Raw genomic sequence first — 21674 nt, forward strand, 5'->3', positions numbered from 1 at the left:
TATCCTTTCTCGCCTGCCACTGATGAACGGTGGTGTGTGCCTCCACCAGTGGATCATGCAATTGCGGTTTTGAACAAAGCCACTGCGATTCCTGCAGAGGGTTCCCCTGTTTTCCGTGATGCCACGGATAGGAGACTGGAGTCTCTTGCCCGTCATACTTATTCTGTTACGGGTTCTATGCTTAAGGCTCTGTTTGCTTCTCTCATGGCGGCCCAGGCGATCGCAAGTTGGACGCAGATGCTTAGGCGCGTCCTAGTGGCCGATTCGGCCTCGCCGGCGACCCTGGATATGGTGGATCAGATCCACCAGGGTGTCATGTATCTGTGTGATGCGGACCTGGACCTGATTCCGTTGGCTGCACGTGTGCACAGCGTGGCGGTGTTGTCTCGCCGCCTGGTTTGGTTGAAATGTTGGTCGGTGGACCAATCTTCACGTAAAACCTTAGCCAATCTGCCTTATGATGGGTCTCGCCTTTTTGGGGAGTCCCTGGATGTGTTGATTAAGGGGATCACCGGGGGTAAGAGCACTCTCTTGCCCCATTTCCCCAAGGCTAAGGGGGCTTCTGGGAAGAAGCATGCGAATTTTCGGCCCCCTCAGGGGTCCTTTCGTGCCTTTCGGCCGCACTACAAGGGCAAACCGTTCAAAGGCCAAGGTTCTCAGAAGAAGCCCTGGTCTGGGAAACAGAAGTCCGGCCAATCCGGACCTGCGGCCCATAACAGTTCGGCCTGAAGGGGCGCCCTCACCCAGTTTTGGGGTGGGGGGACGCTTGCTCGGTTTTCTTCAGCCCTGGTTGGCCCGTGTGCGGGACAGATGGGTTCTGGAAATCGTTCGATCTGGTTACAAGATCGAGTTTCTCTCTCGGCCGGAGAGCAGATTTTTTCCCTCAAATCTACAACTGTCTCCAGTGCGCCTGCGGGATCTGCACCTGGCGGTGCGGGACCTGAGGGCTCAGGGTGTGGTGGTTCCGGTGCCTCATCGGGACAGATTTCGGGGGTTTTATTCCAATCTGTTCACCGTGCCCAGGAAGGAGGGCAAGGTTCGTCCGATTCTGGACTTGAAAGCTCTGAACCGCTCTGTGCGGGTTCGCAAGTTCCGCATGGAGTCCCTGCGCTCGGTGGTGGCTGCCCTGGTTCCGGGGGAATTCATGGCCTCCATCGATTTGAAGGATGCGTACCTTCACATCCCCATATTCGAGGGGCATCAGAGATACCTTCGATTTGCCATTGCGGAGGATCACTACCAGTTCGTGGCGTTGCCCTTTGGGCTCGCCTCGGCTCCGCGGGTCTTCACCAAGGTGCTTGCACCGGTTCTGGCATTATTGAGGGCCCAGGGCATTTCTGTCCTGGGGTATCTGGACGACATTCTGATTCGGTCTGCGACCAGTCAGGGTCTGGAGAAGGACCTGTCTGTCACAATGCAAACTCTGCAGGAGTTCGGTTGGACGATAAATGTTCCAAAGTCGACAGAGTCCGTCGGTTCGTCTTCCCTATCTGGGAATGATACTGGACTCGGTGCAGGCGAAGGTCTTCCTGCCGGAAGACAAGCTCAGGACTCTTCAGGAGGAAGTCAGGTCCCTCAGGGACGTTCCACACTCGTCTCTGCGGACGTGTATGAGATGTCTGGGATTGATGGTCTCGGCCTTCGAGGCGATTCCTTTCGCTCAGTTTCACACGCGGGGTCTCCAGGCGGAGATCCTGTCCAAGTGGGACGGGCGACCTCAATCTCTGGATCTTCAGATCTCGTTGAGTCATCGCACCAGGGTAAACCTTCTGTGGTGGCTCCAGTCCCCGTTGGTGTCCGGGGGCAAGTCGTTTCGTCCGATCTCGTGGACGATAATCACTACGGATGCCAGCCTGTCGGGCTGGGGTGGTGTTCTGGGCGTTCTGTCCGCCCAGGGGACCTGGTCGGAGGGGGAGTCTTCCCTCCCGATCAACATTCTGGAATTACGTGCGATAAGGCTCTGTCTTCATCGCTGGACGGACCGGCTGCAGGGCTGCCCGGTTCGGGTGCAGACGGACAATGCCACGGCGGTGGCATACATCAACCACCAAGGGGGCACCAGGAGTGCCCGAGCGGCTCGAGAAGTGGCCGACATTCTGTCTTGGGCCGAGACTCATGTCCCGGCGATAACGGCGGTTCACATTCCGGGAGTGGAGAACTGGCAGGCGGACTATCTGAGTCGCCAGACCCTGGATCAGGGGGAATGGTCTCTCCATCTGGCTGTCTTCCAGATGTTGTGCGCGAAGTGGGGTCTTCCAGATGTGGACCTGTTCGCGTCTCGCCTCAACTACAAGGTGAAGAGGTTCGTGGCAAGGACGCGCGACCCTCGGGCAGACGCGTCGGACGCGTTAGTGGCCCCGTGGCATCAGTACAGGCTGATGTACGCTTTTCCACCGATTCAGTTGCTGTCCAGGTTCCTTCGCAGGTTACACTCGGAACGCAGCACGGTGATTCTTGTGGCACCGGACTGGCCTCGCCGGTCCTGGTACGCAGACCTCGTGAATCTGGCGGTCGACGCCCCCTGGCGTCTGCCTCTTCGAGACGATCTACTGTCTCAAGGACCGATTTACCATCCTGCTTTACAGTCACTGGCTTTGACGGCCTGGCTGTTGAGACCGAGGTCCTGAAGGAGAAGGGTCTCTCTCCAGAGGTCGTTCATACCTTGATCAACGCGAGGAAGTCTTCCTCGGGAAAGGTTTATTACCGTACTTGGAAGGCCTATTTTGCCTGGTGTGAGTCCAGGGGGTTTTCACCCCGCACGTACTCGGTTTCCCGTGTGCTGTCTTTCCTTCAGACGGGTGTCGATCAGCGTTTGGCGCTGGCCACGATAAAGGGTCAGGTGTCTGCGCTGGCCGTTCTGTTTCAACGTCCCGTGGCTTCCAACTCCTTGGTTGGCACTTTTATTCAGGGTGTGCGGCATCTGGTTCCTCCTAGGAGGGATCCTTTGCCCCCCTGGGACTTGAATTTAGTTCTTTCTGTGTTACAACGTGCTCCTTTTGAACAGATCAGGGAGATCTCGTTGTCTCTGTTGTCCAAAAAGGTCGCCTTTTTGGTGGCGATCACTTCGGCTCGCAGAGTGTCGGTACTGGCGGCTTTGTCCTGCAAGTCTCCGTACCTGGTTGTTCATTTGGATAAGGTGGTCTTGCGACCTAATCCTTCTTTTCTGCCGAAACGAGTTTCGGAATTCCATCTTAACGAGGATATTGTTTTGCCTTCGTTGTGCACGAAGCCTAAACATCCAAAGGAGGTGAGATTGCACTCTCTGGATGTTGTTCGGGCGATTAGGGTTTACCTTAAATCGACTGAGTCTTTTCGTAAGACGGACTCCTTGTTTGTTCTTCCAGAGGGTCCTCGGAAGGGCATGGCGGCTTCGGCCTCTACCATCGCCAAATGGATCAGGCAGACCATTGAACAGGCCTATGCCTTGCAGGGGAAGGTTCCCCCTGTGCCTGTGAAGGCGCACTCTACTAGATCACTGAGTACGTCTTGGGCCTGCCGTCATGGGGCTTCTGTAGCCCAGGTGTGTAAGGCGGCGACCTGGTCGACCGTGCACACTTTCACAAAATTCTACAAAGTAGATGTTCAGGCATCGGCGGATGCTTCCTTTGGCCGCAAGGTTCTTAGTGCGGCTGTTCCCTAGGGTCCCTTGTTGGGGACTCCTGGCTGTTGGGATAAGTTTTGTATCCCCTGGTTTTTTGTCTTTTCCTGGGTTGTTGCTCCTGTTGAGCACTTGTTTTTTGCTGGTGCCCAGCTGGTTTCCTACCTTTGGTAAGGTTCCTTCTTTGATGCGGAGACTGCGTTGCCTTTCGGCGCGGATGCGTTTCCCACCCCTCATGTTTGCACTGCTTTGGGACGTCCCCATATGTGACGAATATGAAGAGGCGGCGACTGTCGGAGGACGTAAGAGAAAACGGAATTTTTGTAAAATCTTACCTGTAAAATTCCTTTCTCTGAGTCCTCCGACAGTCGCCGCCCCCGCCCCTCTTTTGGGGTTGAATGTATACTCTACTGCTATTCCACTAAAACTGAGATATGGTTGCAGGAAGTAGGAGGGTATTGACTGAGGGGACCACCCCTTGAGGGTGGGATATGTTAAAGCTTTATTGTTAACATATTCTGTTGCCTAGCTACTCCTTCGGAGCAAAGTCTAATACCCCATATGTGACGAATATGAAGAGGCGGCGACTGTCGGAGGACTCAGAGAAAGGAATTTTACAGGTAAGATTTTACAAAAATTCCGTTTTTTCGGAATCACCTCAGCACCCAGAATCTTCACCAAGATCATGGTGGAGGTAGTCCAGGATCTCCGGGTAAGAGGGGTATAAATATTTCCCTAACTAGACGATTTCCTGATTTACAGCCAATCAAAGTCGGAAGTATTGAAGAATCTCCAGATGACAGAGGACTTCCTCACCTCACTGGGGTGGGTGATCAACACCCAGAAGTCCAACAGAATCCCCTCACAGGAGATAGTATTCTTGGGATACCAGGTAAATACGGTGTCGCAAAGAATCCTGCTCCCAGAGAGCAAGATAACGAAACTCAAGGAGGCTACGAGGTGCCTAATAGAGCTACACAGAATCTCAAGAAGGGATACCATGGTGGTCCTGGGCCTCATCCCAGCAATACAGTGGGCTCAGCTACACATGAGGCCTCTCCAGGGTCATCTCCTGAACCACTGGAACGGGAAGGCCTCTTCGCTGGACGGACTAATATCGATCCCGCCAGCCATAGTAATCACTGACTTGGTAGTTAAGAGAGGACGCCCTCTCCCAGAGAAGACTCTGGATGCCCACCATCCAAGTCAGAATAACAACAGACGCGAGCCTCTTCGGCAGGGGGCGCACATAGGACACCAAGTAAGGCAAGGCACTTGGTGCCAATCTGGGGAGGAAATATCCTCGAACATGAGAGAACTAGCGGCCGTCAGAGAAGTCCTGAAAGGGTTTCAGGGAGAAACAAAGGGAAAACACGTCCAGGTCCTGTCGGACAACATCACGACAGTTTCCTACATCAACCACCAGGGTGGCACGCGCTCAAAACACTTGATGAGTATAGTGCACGACATTCTGACAGGGGCAGAAGCAAACCTACTATCACTCTCGGCGGTACACATAAAAGGGTCAACAAACGTGCTGGCGGATCTCCTGAGCCGGAAGCGTCTGGACTCAGCAGAATGGGAACTAAATCATCAAATCTTCAATATGCTGGTACAGAAGTGGGGGACCCCGGAAGTAGACATTTTTGCCACCGAAAACAACAAAAAAGCGGGAAAATTCTTCTTGCTACACAAAGAAAAGAACGCACTGGGCATAGACGCCCTGGGGTTCCCTTGGAGGTTCAACCTGGCATATGCCTTTCCTCCAATCCAATTGATCCCAAGAATGATCAGGAAAATCCGTCTGGAAAGGGCAAGGGTGATTCTAATAGGACCGTTCTGGCCGAAACGGGCATGGTTCACCCCACTACAGAAAATGGCGGAAGAAGATCCCTGGATCCTGCCGGCTCAGAGCGACCTTCTGGCGCAAGGGGGAGCACATCACCCTCACAGCCAGACTCTAAAGTTAGCAGCCTGGATCCTTAACGGAACATTCTTCTGAACAAGGACTGTCCACCAGGGTCACGGAGGTCCTGCTCCAAAGCAGGAAACCTGTGACCAGGAAAATTTATAACAAAGTATGGAAAACATACAGATCAAAAATGGAGCCCAACAACAGGAACCTGAGTGACATCAGCACTGTGTTGGATTTTTTTTCTAGACGGAGTTGACAAAGGTCTGGCAGTAGGCACTCTCAAAGTGCAGGCAGCAGCTCTGTCAATTTTCTTGGAAAGGCCCATAGGCGAAGATCCTCTGGTGAAGAGGTTCTTCAGATCCATTGAAAGATCCCGGCCCAGCAAAAACCTCAGCGTGGCCCCCTGGGATCTAGCACTGGTATTACAGGCGCTCACCAAAGCCCCGTTTGAGCCTTTAACGGACTGCAATTTGAAGAACCTCACCTTTGAAAGCGGCATTTCTGGTGGCAATCACCTCCGCTAGAAGGGTGAGTGATCTACAGGCCCTTTCCATCAAGGAAACTTTTCTGACGACAAGGTAATCCTCAGGACGGACCCTCTCTTCCTTCCGAAGGTATCCTCGGCATTCCATCGTACACAGGAAGTGATTCTTCCATCATTTTGCCAAAACCCAACCTCCCCGGGGGAGGAAGCCTTTGCCACTCTGAATGTCAAAAGGTGCATTCTACATTGCCTAGAAGTCACCAAAGAGGTCAGGAAGTCATCCAGCTTATTCATTCTTTTCGGAGGCACTCAGAAGGGGAAAGCCGCCTCAAAATCCTCCATAGCCAGATGGATCAGAATGGCCATTTGTGCAGCCTACACCGCGCAAAAAAAAGTTTACCGGCGGGCATCAAGGCACCCTCCACCCGAGCTATATCCACATCTTGGGCAGAAAAGGCTGGGGCCTCAGCAGATCAAATCTGCAAAGCAGCCACCTGGGCCAGCGATTTGACGTTCGCCAAACACTACAGGGTCGATCTGGTCTCCACCCAGGATCTATCCTTTGGTCGCAAAGTTCTCCAGGCAGTAGTCCCACCCTAGGTACGCATCGTTGGGGTCTCATGTGACCGTCCTGGAGGATGACTTGGGTAAGTCCGAGTTATTACCTGATAACTCCCTTTCCAGGAATTCTCCAGGACGGTAGACCCCCACCCTTTTGGTCGGTTGACTATGTCTATGATATGTTGGGCTATTCGCCTAAGCTGTCCAGTTCGTATTTTAACAACTGAAGGGCAGCCTGATGGGCGGCCTTTTAAACCTAACTGTGCTTGTGTTTCCTGTAGGAGGAGGAGCCATCTCTCTCATGTGACCGTCCTGGAGGATTCCTGGAAAGGGAGTTATCAGACAATAACTCAGACTTTTCTGCCTAGTCAGGAGTAAGGACCTAGTTCCTTGCTGGGATCTCCGGTCCTAGCTATTTTTTCTTTTTAAATTGAATTGTTTCCTTCTTTTATTATATTTGTTCCATTAAGAATCTATTATCAACTGCCGGACTGGGCGACGAACTGGATAATCTAGATCCTTAGGGTCCCCCCAACCTGGCCAGCGAGCGCATGCAGACCACAGCTCTGCGCTAGGTTGGCCGCGACATAGCCTCCCTGGACGGCTGGCCTGCAAGTTAAACCTCTCGCGAGGGCACATACGAACTGGCCGACAGCACCCACATTACGATGGAATGGTGTCCTGTGCAGAGTGGTGCCCACCCTGTTCCTGGTGTGGTAAGTATCTGTCCCCCCTCTACCCCTGGTGGGTTTTGGGGCGGACGTGGGCCCCTCCCTGGGATGGTTGGACCCCTGGGTTCCCCTCCTTCCCAATCCTTCCCCCCCCCCCTCCTGCTCAGTGGTCTGTGGCCCCCATCTGCTCATCCTTCCTCCCCCGGGCGGACTTACCTTTTGAGGTGCATTGGGGTGCGGCACTGGCGATGGGGGGGGGGGGGCGCACCGCCGTATTCAAAATTATCACTCCTTGTGGGGGATTGGCCTGGCGGGGGCACCTGTCTGGGCCACCCTCCCTATTGGTACCATTATTCCAGCCTTGGTATCCCCCGGGAGCTGCGTATCGCTGCCATTTTCTTGTAGCCTTGTTAGCTACTGATCGGTGGCCATGTTTGTGTAGCCTCGTGGCCATTTTCTGTTGGTTTCCCATTGAAACTAGCGGTGGCCATGTTTTTGGAGCTCAGATGGGCGTTAATTCGGCGGTGAGAAGCCCTCGGCCTCTAGTGCTCATAGCCAGACATGTATTTTACTGAGCGCCACGCGCTGTGCAGAAACTTCCTCTGAGCTCTCTGGTGGTGTTGAGTTACTGGGACTCCCTCCTTCTTGCTGCTATACAACAGTGGTGCAGACAGCGCAGCGGAGTGTGCCTTGCAGTGTGTTTAGACTTGTGCAGTTTTCCCTATCCATCCATGGAGTCACTGAAACATGTTTTACCACTTGATCCACTCTGAGGATGTGGGGCCCTCCGGGGCTGCACTGACGGCGGTCCTGGAGTCCTTGGTGTCCAAAGTGGATTTGGTCCTGGGCAATTGGGTTACCGAAAAGCATCCCGCTTTCAGCTGCTTCCTCCTTGTCGATTCAGATCCAGGGTCTGAATCGATCGCCGCGGATGCCAGTTACTCTTCGGGTCTGCTTCCACGCACACCACGTGCTCGGATAGTGAGGATGATTCTTCTGTTCCTCTAGCCGAACATGAAAAGGCGCTAGTGGATGCACTGATTGTATCAGCGCGGGAAAACTTACATTTGGAAGATGCGACTAATGCAGCATCAGAGGCGTGGGTCACCTTTGGCACCCACAAGTCCTCAAAGCGGCAAAGGGCGTTCCCCTTTCCCGCCTTCTTTGAAGATATTGTCTCAAAACAGTGAGGGTCCCCAAAACGCACTTTTGCAATCCCTAAGCGTTTGGCAATGCAATACCCTTATGAGGAGTCCCTCCTTAAAAAATGGACGGAACATCTTGTAGTGGACTCCCCGGTTTCCAAGTTGAATAAAGCAACGGTTATACGGGTAGAGTCTCCGGTCTTTTCTGATCTGGCTGATAGGAGGTTGGAGGCCTCAATGTGGCTGGGTTGGCACTTAGGCCGTTGTTTACCATCGCCCTGGTGTCACAAACTATGACTGAATGGGCAAAAGTTTTACGCCGGGACCTAGAGGAGAAACTGCTTCCTCCTGAGTTTGTGGAGCTGGTGAATCAGTTGGTCCAAGAGCTGCAGTTCCTGACACCTTTTTGCTTTCTAGACTGTCTTTCTCTGCAGTGGTCCTGCAGCACATTATCTGGCTCTAATGCTGGTCCACGGATCAGGCTTCTAAGAAGGCCTTGTCCGAACTTTCATTTGTGGGAATCTTCCTTAAATGACATCATCAAAGGCCTCACAGGAGGAAAGAGTACTCTGCTTCCTCAGGCTTCCAAAGGTAAGGAGTCCCGTCACAGACGGGGACCCTCCTTTTCTGCTCACAAGTGGCCTTGTTGTTCACAGGATCTCAGGACAAGGGATCAAAACCCTTATGGGCCTCCAGTGGGGGTTCAAAGATGTCTTGGTCGGGCAAACCTAGAGCGGGATCTGGCAGGTTTGCGGACAAAAATTTCTCCGCATTAAGGGGCGCCCTCACCCGTATCAAGGGTGGGGGAACGTCTTCACTGTTTTCTGGACCCGTGGACCTTCCTAATTCAGGACAATTCAGGACAAGTGGGTCCACAAAGTCATTTTATCTGGCTACAAGATCGAGTTTCTATCATACCCGCCGACAGGGTTCTTTCCTTCCAACCTGCACTTATCCCCGGATCGCCTACAGCACGTGTCAAACACAAGGCCCGTGGGCCAAACCTGACCCTCCAGGCCATTTCATGTGACCCTCGCACCTCTCCTGCAGCTGCAGGAGAGCTCTAGCCCCCCTCTGGTCCTCCCCCAGACCCTGTACTTTCTTCTTTCCAGCAATGCCTCCACCTTCTTCCCAGCAGCAGCTCAAAGTAAGGGGGGTGCACTGTAATGTATGGGAGGATGGGGGACTTAACTTATGATGGTGGGGAGGCTCTTCACATCTTATGTAAGGTTAGGGGATGCTTTGGACATCTAGTCTTACAGATACAACTGGCCCTTTTGAGGGCAATAATATTGCAGGTGCGGCCCGTGATTAAATTGAGGTTGACACCCCTGGCCTAAAGGATCTCTATGGGGCAGTGCAAGACTATTTATCTCAAGGAGTGATTGTTCCGGTTCCAATGTCGGAACTCTTTCAAGGTTTCTATTCAAACCTATTTATGGTTCTCAGGAGGGAGGGCAAGGTGCGTCCAATTCTGGACCTCAAGGCGCTGAACTGCTTTGTGCAGGTACAGAAGTTTTGAATGGAGTCCATTCGCAGTGGTAGCATCCCTACATCAGAGGACTTTCTCGCAATCTTTGACCTCAAGGATGCTTACCTTTACATTCCCATTTCTATCACCCATCAGCACTTCCTCCGCTTTGCCGTGGGCGAGGAGCATTATCAAATTGTGGCGTTACCCTTTGGTCTCGCCTCTGCTCCTCAAGTTTTCACAAAAGTGTTGGCCCTGGTTCTAGCATTACTGCATCAGCGGGGGATCTCGATACTGGTGTACCTTGATGATCTGCTTTTGCGAGCAGAGTCTTGGACTGCCCTGTTGGCCAACTTGGAGATCACTCTGCAAATGCTGAGGGAGTTTGGTTGGATTCTGAATCTTCAAAAGTCTGCCCTTGTTCCGTCCACAAGCCTGGACTATTTGGGACTGACTCTGGACTCGGCCTCGGCTAGAAGTTGCAAGTTGCGATTTGGCTTCTGCTGTCCAGCAGACGGTCATCTCTTCTGAGGTGCTGGGCCTGATGGTGGCTACCTTCGAGGCGGTTCCGTTTGCACACTTCCACACAAGATCTCTGCAAAAGGAGATTCTGGTGAATTGGAAACAGGATCCTCAGTCTCTAGACAAAATCTGGTCATGTTCCCCTGTTCTGAACGGTTGTCACCACGGATACCAGCCTCTCCGGGTGGGGAGGCATCCTCGGCACAGATCGTGCTCAATGGGTCTGGACTCTGGAGGAGTCCAGGCTTACTGATCAATGTACTTGAGCTCTGAGCGATCAGGCTTTGCCTGGGTCATTGGACAGTTCGTCTCCAGGAATGTCCGGTACGGATTCAATCTAACAATGCCACGGTCGTCGACTATGTCAATCACCAAGGGGGCAGGAGAAGTGTTCTTGCGGGTGGGGGACTAGCAGGCATTCTGAGGTGGGCAGAACGGTTCGTTCAAGCCCTCTCTGCTGTACACATTCCAGGGGTGGAAAATTGGCAGACGGACTATCTCAGTCGACAAGCGTTGGACCAGGGAGAAAGGTCACTTCATCTGAAGGTGCTCAGTCAGTTGTGTCTCCGGTGGAGGACTCCGGAGGTGGACCTGTAGACCTTTAGCCTCAACAGGAAAGTTAAGAGGTTTGTGGCATGATCTCGGGACCCTCTAGTCAACACCACAGACGCCCTCGTGGCTCCCTGGAGTCATTATCTGATATACGCCTTTCCTCCTCTCAAGCTTCTGCTGCAACTCCTGTGCAGGATCGAGGCGGAAGGGATTCCAGTCACTCTAGTGGCTCCTGACTGGCCTCGCCGGTCTTTGTACGCTGATCTAGTATGGCTGATTACCGATGTTCCCTGGAGACTCCCTTTCAGGGAAGATCTGCTGTCTCAAGGACCGATCTTCCATCCTGCTTTACAGTCGCTGGCTTTGACTGCTTGACTATTGAAAGCCAGGTGCTGAAGGATAGGGGGTTGTCTGATTCTGTGATTCCTACGCTTTTAAAAGCTATAAATCTACTTCCGGGAAGATTTACCATTGTACTTGGAAGACGTACATTGGCAGGTGTGAGTCTCTTGGGATTCACCCTCGCTCCTTTTCGGTGACTCTTGGCTTTTCTCCAGCGAGGGGTCGAGCAACATTTGGCCTTGAGTACCATCAAGGGCCAGGTCTCGGCCTTGGCGATTTTATTTCAACGTCCGTTGGTCCCACTCTCGGTGTGTAGGGAGTGAGACATTTGTCTCTCTATTGACGCTGTGGGACCTCAATTTGGTGTTGTCTGTTCTTCAGAAACCTCCCTTTGAAAATATTTGGGAGATTCCCCTGATTGTCCCAAAAGGTGTCCCAAAAGGTGGCTATTACTCTGGCGCACAGGGTGTCTGAGCTGGCGGCGCTGTCTTGCCGTTCACCTTATCTAGTTCACAGGGATAAGGTGGTTCTTCGACCATGTTCATTGTTCCTTCCAAAGGTCGTCTCCGATTTTCATCTGAATGAAGACATTGTGTTGCCTTCCCTGTGTTCTAAGCCTAAACATCCTAAGGAAGTTGCTTTGCATTCCCTGAATGTGGTTCGAGCAATCGGGGTATACCTGGCAGCTACCGAGTAGTTTAGAAAGTCAGACTCACTGTTTGTCCTTATGGATGGACCTTGCAAGGGACAGGCTGCTTCTGCTGCGAGCATTTCCAGATTGATCAGGCAGACTGTGGTTCAGGCTTATTCTATTATGGGTCAGGTGCCTCCTTTCCCTGTCAGGGTTCACTTTACTCGGGGGCTTAGTGCCTCCTGGGCCTTCTGTCATCAGGCGACAGTGGTGCTACTTGGTCGTCTGTGCACACATTCACAAAGTTTTATAAAGTGGATGTGTTGGCCGCAAAGCTGTTCTCAGTTGAGCTCCATATTACCTGGTTGGCTATGTTTAGCCTTTGGGAAGTTGATTTTCCTGCAGTTTCTGCCCCCCATGTTTGACACTGCTTTGGGACATCCCTACGGTCCTGAAGATGAAGAGCTGTGTTCGTCAATGAACTAAAGAGAAAATGGGATTTTTGACTTACCATAAAATCTATTTCTATTATGTTAATTGACGGACAGAACCCCGCCCCTCTTTGGAGTTGGGTTTTTTTCTTCTGACACTGCTTGTTACAAAACTGAATACCTATAACAGGAAGTGGGAGTATACCCCCAGGGACTGCCCCATAGGCGTGCTCAAGCTTTTCTCTGCCTAATTTCCTACTCCTGTAGGGGGCAGCATAAGCCTACGGTCATAAAGATGAAAAGCTGTGTCCGTCAACGAACATCAGAAAAATGGATTTTACGGTGTGTCAAAAATCCCATTTTCTCTTTTGTTCACTGACAGACACAGCTTCAAGTCTTCAGACCATTGGGCTTATGCTCTTGCTCTCAGAGTAGGAATAGGCAAGAAACCGTTTTGGTTACACCCCTGGGGCAATCCCAGAGGGTATACCATCACTTCCTGCTGTAGGACTTCCATTTTTTTCTGCCTAGTTCAGGAGTAGGGACCTGGCTCTCTGCTGGGATCTGCAGCCCTGGCATTTTTTCCTATCTAAATGTTTTACTTTTTCTTCTGTTTGGATACAATAAGACAATTCTACGGCTGTGGCATATGTCAATCATCAAGGGGCAGCCCGGGAAGTGGCTGGCATCTTGAGATGGGCAGAAAAAAAATGTTCTGGCCCTCTCTGCTGTGCACATTCCGGGGGTGGAGAATCGGCAAGTGGACTATCTCAGTCGGCAGACGTTGGATCCGGGAGAATGGTCTCTTCACCTGGAGGTATTTCATCAACTGAGTCTTTGGTGGGGGACACCCGATGTGGACCTGCTGGCTTCCCGTCTTAACAGGAAGGTGCAGAGGTTCTTTTTAAGGTCTCTGGATCCTCTGTGTACGCCCCAGACGCTCTGGTGGCCCCTTGCAGTCAGTATCATCTGATTTGTGCCTTTCCTCCAATTCAACTTCTGTCAAGACTGCTACACAGAATCGAGGTAGAAGGAATTCCAATCATTCTGGTGGCACCAGACTGGCCTTGCCGGTCTTGGTACGCAGGACTGGTAGCAGACGTCCCTTGTAAACTTCCTCTCAGGGAATATCCTCTGTCTCAGTGACCAATCTCACATCCTGCTTTACGGTCGCTCGCCTTAGCGGCGTGGTTTTTGAAAGCCAGGTGCTGAAAGACAGAGGGCTGTCAGAGTCTATGATTCCTACGCTGTTGAGGGCTAGGAAATCTACTTCCAGGAAGGTTTATCATCGAGTTTGGAAGACGTAAATTACTTGGTGTGAGGGGGGGGGGGGGTTCTCCCCACTCCTTTATTTTGTGTGTCGTCTGTTGGAGTTTCTACAATTGGGTGTAGGTCAGCGTTTGGCTCTGGGCACCATCAAGGGCCAGAATTCCACCTTGGCAATTTTTTTCCCCAAAGGCCATTGGCGGCAAAATTCTTGGTTCGCATCTTTGTGCAGGGAGTTCGCCATCTGGCTCCTCCGGTGCGATCCCGGATACCTCCGTGGGATCTCAGTTCTGTCGGTGCTTCAAAGGCCTCTCTTTGAAAATATTCGAGAAATTCCTCTGCTCACTTTGTCGCAGAAGATGGCTTTCTTAGTAGCTATTACTTCCGCACGTCGCGTGTCGGAGTTGGCTGTGTTGTCCTGTCGGTCACCTTACTTGGTGATTCATAGGGACAAAGTGGTGTTACGACCCTGTCAGGCATTCCTTCTGAAGGTTGTCTCAGGGGTTTCATTTGAATGAGGACATTGTGCTATCGTCCTTGTGTCCTAAGCCTAAAAATCCTAAGGAAATTGCCTTACATTCCTTGTGATGTGGTAAGAGCGATTCGGGATTACCTGGCATTGACTGAACCGATTCAAAAATCCGATTGTTTGTTCTTATGGATGGACCTCGTAAGTGCAGGCCGCATCTGCTGCGACCATTTCCAAGTGGATCAGCCAGACGATGGTGCAGGCATACTCTATTAAGAGTCAGGTTCTTCCTTTCCCTGTTAAAGCGCATTCTACAAAAGCGCTTAGTGCCTCATGGGCCTTCCGTCATCAGGTGTCAAGGATTCAGGTGTGCAAGGCCTCTACTTGGTCAACTGTACACACATTCACAAAATGTTATAAAGTGGTTGTACTTGCATCTTTGGCCGCAAAGTTTTGCAGGCTGCGGTTGCAGATGCTTCCGTTTCTTGAGGGTAAAATTTTCTCTGGTGGTGAGCTCCAGTTGTTCCTGGTTAAGCTCCGGTTGTTACCTGGTTGGCTATGTTTAGCCTTGTTGGGAATTCTGCGTTTGCTGTGTTTTTTTTCCCCACCCCTCATGTTGCACTGCTTTGGGACCCCCCAATGGTCTGAAAACTTGAAGTTGTGTTAGTGAACAAAAGAGAAAACTGCATTTTTGTCTTACCGTAATTTCCTTTTCTCTGAGGTTCACTGATAGACACAGCACCCGCCCCTCTTTTGGGGTTGAGTTATTTGTTCTTCTAACACTGCGTGTTACAAACTGGAAGTCCTACAGCAGGAAGTGATGGTATACCAACTGGGACTGCCCCAGGAGCATAGCCAAAAAGGTTTCCGCCTAGTCCTACTCCTACTCCTAGAGAGCAAGAGCATGAGCCCACTGGTCTGAAGACTTGAAGGTGTGTCTGTCAGTGATCCTCAGAGAAAAGGATTTTACAGTAAGACAAAAATTCCCTGTTGGGAAGAGCCGCTCTCTTTTCCTGATCACCATTGACATGGGACTGAAAAAAAAGAAACAATTTTAGGTTGTTGCTAAACAGAACTAGATTGGAAATTTCCCAGTGAAGACACATGTTCCAGTTACAGCAGTCCAAGGAGTGATTTTCCTTAGTTTGGAGTGATCTCTACTCACTGTTGTATCGACAGTGCCTTTAAAAAAGCATTCATATCCCTTGAAATTTTCCACATTTTGTCATGTTACAACCAAAAACTTAAATGTATTTTATTGGGATGTTTTGTGATAGACCAACACAAAGCGGCACATAACTTTGAAGTGGAAAAAAAATGATAAATAGTTTTCTAAACTTTTTACAAATATGAAACGTGTGGTGTGCATTTTTATTCAGCCACCCTGAGTCAATATGTTGTAGAACCACTTTTCGCTGCAAGTACAGCTGAAAGCCTTTTTGGGTATGTCTACCAGCTTTGCACATCTAGAGTGAAATTTTTGCCCATTCTTCTTTGCAAAATAGCTCAAGCTCTGTCAGGTTGGATAGAGAGCATCTGTGAACCACAATTTTCAAGTCTTGCCACGGATTCTCAATTGGATTTAGGTCTGGACTTTGACAGTGAATATTGCTGGAATGGGGGGAAAGAGTGTTTACAATAGCAGACTGTACAGGATAGTTGGGCAATGAAGTATAGAACAAGTTTACTACCTGTGCATCTGCCATCTAGAGATCTTTCAGCTGTTGCAACTTGTTCCTGGTCCTGAAAACCCTTCTGGTGTAAGAAACACATTCTAGATTTGCAGTGATGCTTGCTTGTTCAATGAATCACTATGTAAAAAAAAAAGGATAAGGAGGAAAGCCCAAAGCATGCATATAAAAAATAAGCCAATAACAACTGTTCCTATATTATCTGTTCTAACAGGTTTTCTTAAATGATCCTGTCACTTGTTTATCCAGAAAATAAAACTCTGTAATAGTATTATGGTTTGCTCCTCCAGCAGATGGCATGGGAATTCTTTACTCTTTGCAGAGCTGGAACACTGCTGTTTTCCATCTATTTAGGGTGTTGGATAGTGTCCTCCACTGAGCACTTTATTGAAATCTACTGATTATTTTTCCTGCAAATTGGATCTCTTTTATAGCTTCACGGCGTAATACTATTCTTTTCTAATTATTTGAGGGTCTGCTTTATCCTTAAGCCTGTGACCACAGGAGTATATTCTTGGTATGGTTTATCTCATTTATTCCTCTATGTATATCATATAATGGTTATACCAGTCAAGTAACTTCTGTGACATACTGATCATTTTACTTTTATTAACATGTATACAGGCAGCTCCAGAAGTAGTTTGTTGCATTGGATCTGTTACCTCAGTGTAAAAGAACTGGATAAACATTGTTTTGGTTGTGGCACAAATCTAGTAATCATTTTGTTATTGACAGATAAAGAGCCAATGTTTCGTATTCCTATTAAAAATATATTGGCTGTGGAGAAGCTGGATGAAAATGCCTTTAATAAGAACAATGTAAGTACCTAACCTAATATTTTTTTATTTTTTATAAAAGGATCTATGCCAAAATTAAAAGGCAAGCAAAAAACCTGGGGGAAAATGTGTTCGCTGTTACAGATCTCCAGCATCTTATTTTCTTATGTAGGTTTTAAATGTAGAGAAGCATCTGACATGGACAGCCCATGCAGGTCTATCACCTCCAGGTATCATATATGCTTGCAATTGGTCCTGATTTCAGAAGATGGCATTTATGGTGCATCTTTTGAAAAGTCTCAGATTTTTATAACACGTTTTCTCTTTCATTTATCGACAAACACAGCGCTTCATAAATCAAAACTACTGGGTTATATTGCCTCCTCCAGGAGTAGGACTAGGCAGAACAAAAAAACACCTGACTATGCCCATTGGCCATCCTCAGCTTGGTATTTAACCCCCCTCTCTGCTCTAGGTAATCAGTTTTACCCTGTCTAGTCAGGACCTAGGCTCCCGGTTGGGATGTCTGGTCCTAGCAATTTTTTTCTCCTTCCTTACATCTTTTTTGTTTTTTCTCTCGAGAAGATCTACAATCAACTGCCGGGCTGGGCGACGGGCTGGATAATCTAGATCCAGTGATTTCCCCCCAGCCAGGGAGCGCGTGCAGACCGCAGCTACGCACTAGGTCGGCTGTGACATAGCCTCAGACAGAGGCTGGCTCACGAGTTTAAAAGTCTCGCAGGGTCGCATACAACCGGGCTTGGGTCTGAGTCACAGCGGCCCCTTGGCCGACAGCTCCCCTACTTTGGTGGCGAGGATTCTGTCTGAAGCGTTACCCGCACCGTGGAAGGGTTAGTATAGTCCCCCCCCCTCTCCCCTTTTTAGGCGTTTTTTTTTTTTTTTTTTTTTGGGCTGGATGCGGGTTACCTCCAGGGTAGGTCGGACCTGCCTGCAGGTTCCTTCCTCCCATCCCATCCTTTTCCTCCTGTCTAGACCCGGAATCTGATGGGGGCCCCAAGGCAGAGGATGCAGCAGAGACCTCTGGGGTCTCCCCTGCTATCTCCACTCTGTAATGGGTCCTGGGATAGTGTCCTGCCCTGGTAGTCTGGAGGGGTCCCTGTGTAGGAGACCCCTAGGTGCATGCCCGACTGTTTGCAGTGTAGGTATAGTGCAGGGGTGTCCCAGTGTAGAGACTGGTGCAGAGTGCACAGCGGAGTCTCCCCTTACGTGTCTCCTAACTTCAGGAGGGGTCCCCTTGCAGAGGGTGCAGGGTTGAAGAGGGCACAGGGAAGATTCTGGCAGCATGCTGTAGCTGATGGTGGCCATTTTCTCTTAATCTGGCTGTTCTCCGGTTGGCGGCCATGTTTTTGTAGCTCGATGATGTCACGGGGGCCATTTTCCCTTAGTCTGGCTTGTCTCTGGTTGGCGCCATGTTTGTGTAGCCAGATGTCACAGGGGCCATTTTCCCTTAGTCTAGGAGGCACTGGGGATGACCGAGGACTTGTGGGGATGCCAAAGCTCCTCCTCTTCCTCCTCAGTTTCCTCTTCCTGTGCCCGGGACATATGAACAGGGATGGCGTCCATGGTGATGCTGGGTTCGAATTCTCGGCGCTCCTCCGATCGGTAGGGCGAGTCCTTGGTGGTCCCTGTTATCTTTCTCTGCTGATAGGTACCCTAAACCTTGGGGGGGGTCCTTTAGGGGTGCCAAAAGATTGTTTTTGTACTGCTAAGGTCTTCTTTTCCTCATGCAGCCTCAGGGTCACATCTCCCCCACTGACCCCCTCATAGAGGTGGCCGGTCCCTAAGAACCCCAGCTTCCCATGGTTGCACTGACGGTGGTCCTGCAATCCTTAGTGTCCTGGGTGGAAGTAGCGTGTGGGCAAAGGCCCAGGAGGAAGCGTCCCCGCCTTTCCCTGCTCAGTCTGTCTGATTCTGAGCTTGATGCGGCTCATCCAGGGGGGGGGGGGGGGGGGCTTAATTTCACACCCCAGATCCATCTGATAGGATAATTCTTCCATGGTCACAGCAGCGAATTAAAAAGCACTGGTAGACGCACTTATCATTGCAGACTTTAAAAATGGAGGATATGGCTGATGTAGCCACAGACATGGCTGTGTCGTTTGGTACGCATAAGTCACCTCGCACTTCAAAGGGGTTTCCTTATGTGCCTTATTTTTACAGGTTTTCCTGTAAGAATGGGATCAACCAAAATTACCCTTTGTGGTCCCCTAACGTTTTGCTGTACATCAACCTTCACTTTTAAAAAAGTGGTCTAGTCCACCAGTGGTGGACCCTCCTGTTTCCAGGTTGAATAAAGCAACCATGATCCCAGTAGAGGAATCCCCATTCTTTAAGGACCTGGCTGACAAAGCGGAGGCTGTGGCACGCAGCATGTTTACTATGGCTGGTTCGGCTTTGCTGCCAGTCTTTTGCACCAGGGCCTGGGGGGTGAGCAGGTACCTTCACAAAATTCTAGGTAGATCTGAGGTAGATCTGCGGATGCTTCTTTTGGACACAAAGTTTTGCAGGTTGCTGTTTAAGAGGGGCTGTTCCCTCTTGAGGGTTGTTTTTCTTTAAACTTTTATTTTTCAGATGGGGCTTCTGTTACCCGGTTAAGGCTCCTGTGTCCGGGTTAAGGGCTCTTATGTTTAGCCTTGGGTTATTTTCCCCACCCCTCATTTTCCTTTTGGCACTGCTTTTGGACTTCCCAGTAGTTATGATTTATGGAGTGCTGTGTCTGTCGATGAGCGAAAGAGAAAATGGGATTTCTCTATCGTTCATTGACAGACGCAGCTCCATATTCTTCTTAACCATTGGATTATGCTGCCCCCCTACAGGAGTAGGACTCTAGGCTGGAAAAAACGTTACCGTGCCTATGGGGCAGTCCTTGAAGGCATACACCCACTCACTCTGCTAGAGGATTCAGTTTGTTTCTGCCTAGTTTAGGAGTATGACCTAGTTACCGGCTAGGACTTCGGTCTTAGCTTTTTTTTTTATTTTAAAGGCAACCTTTGTTAAAATTTTAATTTTGTAGCTAGTTATGTTACTGAGAGAATGCAATCAACAGCCGGACTGGCTTTCGGACTGGATATCCTAGATCCTTAAGGTCTCCCAGTCTGGCCAGCAAGCATGTGCAGGGGATAGCCCCGCGCTAGGCCTCGCCACGACAGAGCCCCAATGGACTTGTTGGCCTGTGAGTGAAACACCTCGCCGGGACGCACACGGCATGGTTCGGCCTGAGTCGCAGCGTGCCCCTTGGCTGTCAGCACCCCCACCCTGAGTGGAGAGGTAGTCTGTCTGGAGTGGTGCCCACCCTATTGTTGTTGGCATGGTGAGTACTGTCCCCCCATAGCTCTTGCGGTCTCGGGGTGGACATGGGCCCCTCCTTGGGATGGTCTGGCCCCCGGGTTCCCTTCCATTTCCCCCAGCCTCTCTAACAGTCACGGTGGTCTTTTGGCCCCAACCTACCCCCATGCCCCACCCCCCCCACTTTGCACTTGCTCCAGGAAAAGGAGGTGGATACGGTTGTTGCTGACCGGGCGGTCTGGATCGCAAACGGGGGTCTTTGAGCAAGTTCCTGGCCCTCTGGGGGTTAGTGACTGGGGCAGGGATGTCCTTTGTCTCCCTGAGGTGGTTATAGGCTTGGGGGGGAGCGGATGTTTCTTCATCCGCGGGTCTGTGCCTCACATGTCTGAGTCGGGCCGAAAATTTTGTCTGTGGCTTTGCGGCCTACTCGCGGCTGTCCAGGTACCTGACCAAGCCGAGCGAGTGCCTGACTGAGATGAGGTGCCTTACCAAGCTGACCGGCGGAGGCCTCACACAGCCAGATTGGGGCAAAAATTGAGGCAGCAGCTTGCCGCTGATGGGGCTGGCTGTCTCAGTAACTGACCAAGCTGTCCAGGCGACAGGCCAGGCTGTCTGAGCTGCTAAACAAGAAGATAGAGCTGACGGACTCGTGACCGGATCGGGCCCCAAATTTAGGTTGCGACTTTGCGACCTACTCGTGGCTGGCTGTCCGAGTTGCTGACCAGGCTGTTTGAGCTGCTGACCGAGGTAATAGAGCAGTGGATGGCCCCCCCCCAGGGGGGTGGACATATGGACTGCCTGGCGCCCCCCTTGAACTGGGGGGCACCATGGGGGCATTGTTGTGTGGGGGTACTCTGCTTCACGGCGGGCCCCCTCTTCCCCTTTATAAGGGGCTATGTCCTTTTATGTCATTTATGGTGGGAGACCCTTAGGTTTAATAGGATCTTTTTGTGGAACTTTAACCGGCGTCTCCTTGCGGGACTGTGGTCGGCGACCTCCCCTGCTTGTTATGTTCTCAGGGTGAGCTTGGCATATAGCGACTCTACTGGGTCTGGGTCCACGCACTTTGGGTGCTCTGCCGTGAAAATGATTCCTTTTTTTACTGCACATGCGTGTGCAGAGGGGGTGGTGGATGCACTGATTGTATCGGTGCAGAAAATTAACATGGGGGGGCCCTAGTGTGGCTTAAAAGCTGTATTGCGGACCAGGCTTATGAACAGGCTCTCTCAGATCTCAGATCCGCCTATTTGGGTCTTTGTTGGATGAACTGATCAAAGGACTCACAGGTCGGAAGAGTACTCTTCTTCCTCTATCCACTAAGTGCAAGTCAACGCGTAATAGACGGGGCCCTTATTTTTATTTTTCAGCACACATCCAGCCCCTTCGTGCCTTCGGCACACAGGAGAAAGGACCTAAGCCATTTAGGTCATCTGGGGGTTCCAAGTAGACGTGGTTCGGTAAGCAGAGAACAGGCACTCCTGAAATGCGGACAAATCTCCATCTGCATACAGGGACGCCCTCACCCCTATCTGGGGTGGGGGGACATTTTCGTTTTCTGTCCGGAACCAGGGACCTCCTTGATTCAGGACGAATGGGCCCACGAGCTGCTCCGATTGGGTTACAAGATCAAATTCAGGTCTCAACCATCGGACAGATTGTTCCTGTCCAATCTACGCCTATCTTCAGATCGGTTAAGGGATCTACGAGAGGTGGTACAAGATCTGCTGTCGCAAGGGTGATTGTGCCGGTTCCCTCTCTGGAATGCTTTCAAGGGTTTTATTCAAACCTTTTTACTGTTCCCAGAAAAGAAGGGAAAGTGCGTCCAATTCTGGACCTCAAGGCT

The 21674-nt window shown here is 50.7% G+C and overlaps 1 protein-coding gene across 1 annotated transcript in view; it reads left to right on the top strand.

Moving 5' to 3' along the window:
- Positions 1 to 21674, top strand: part of RASA2 (RAS p21 protein activator 2) — a 451771-nt gene that overhangs the window by 320854 nt on the left and 109243 nt on the right. The window contains exon 20 of the mRNA XM_082249978.1: positions 16485 to 16567. Coding sequence (XP_082106104.1) covers positions 16485 to 16567 — 83 coding nt within the window. The remainder of the gene's footprint in view (positions 1 to 16484; positions 16568 to 21674) is intronic.

The sequence above is a fragment of the Pelophylax lessonae genome (assembly GCF_965119305.1).
Source record: "Pelophylax lessonae genome assembly, chromosome: 3".
NCBI lineage: Eukaryota > Metazoa > Chordata > Amphibia > Anura > Ranidae > Pelophylax > Pelophylax lessonae.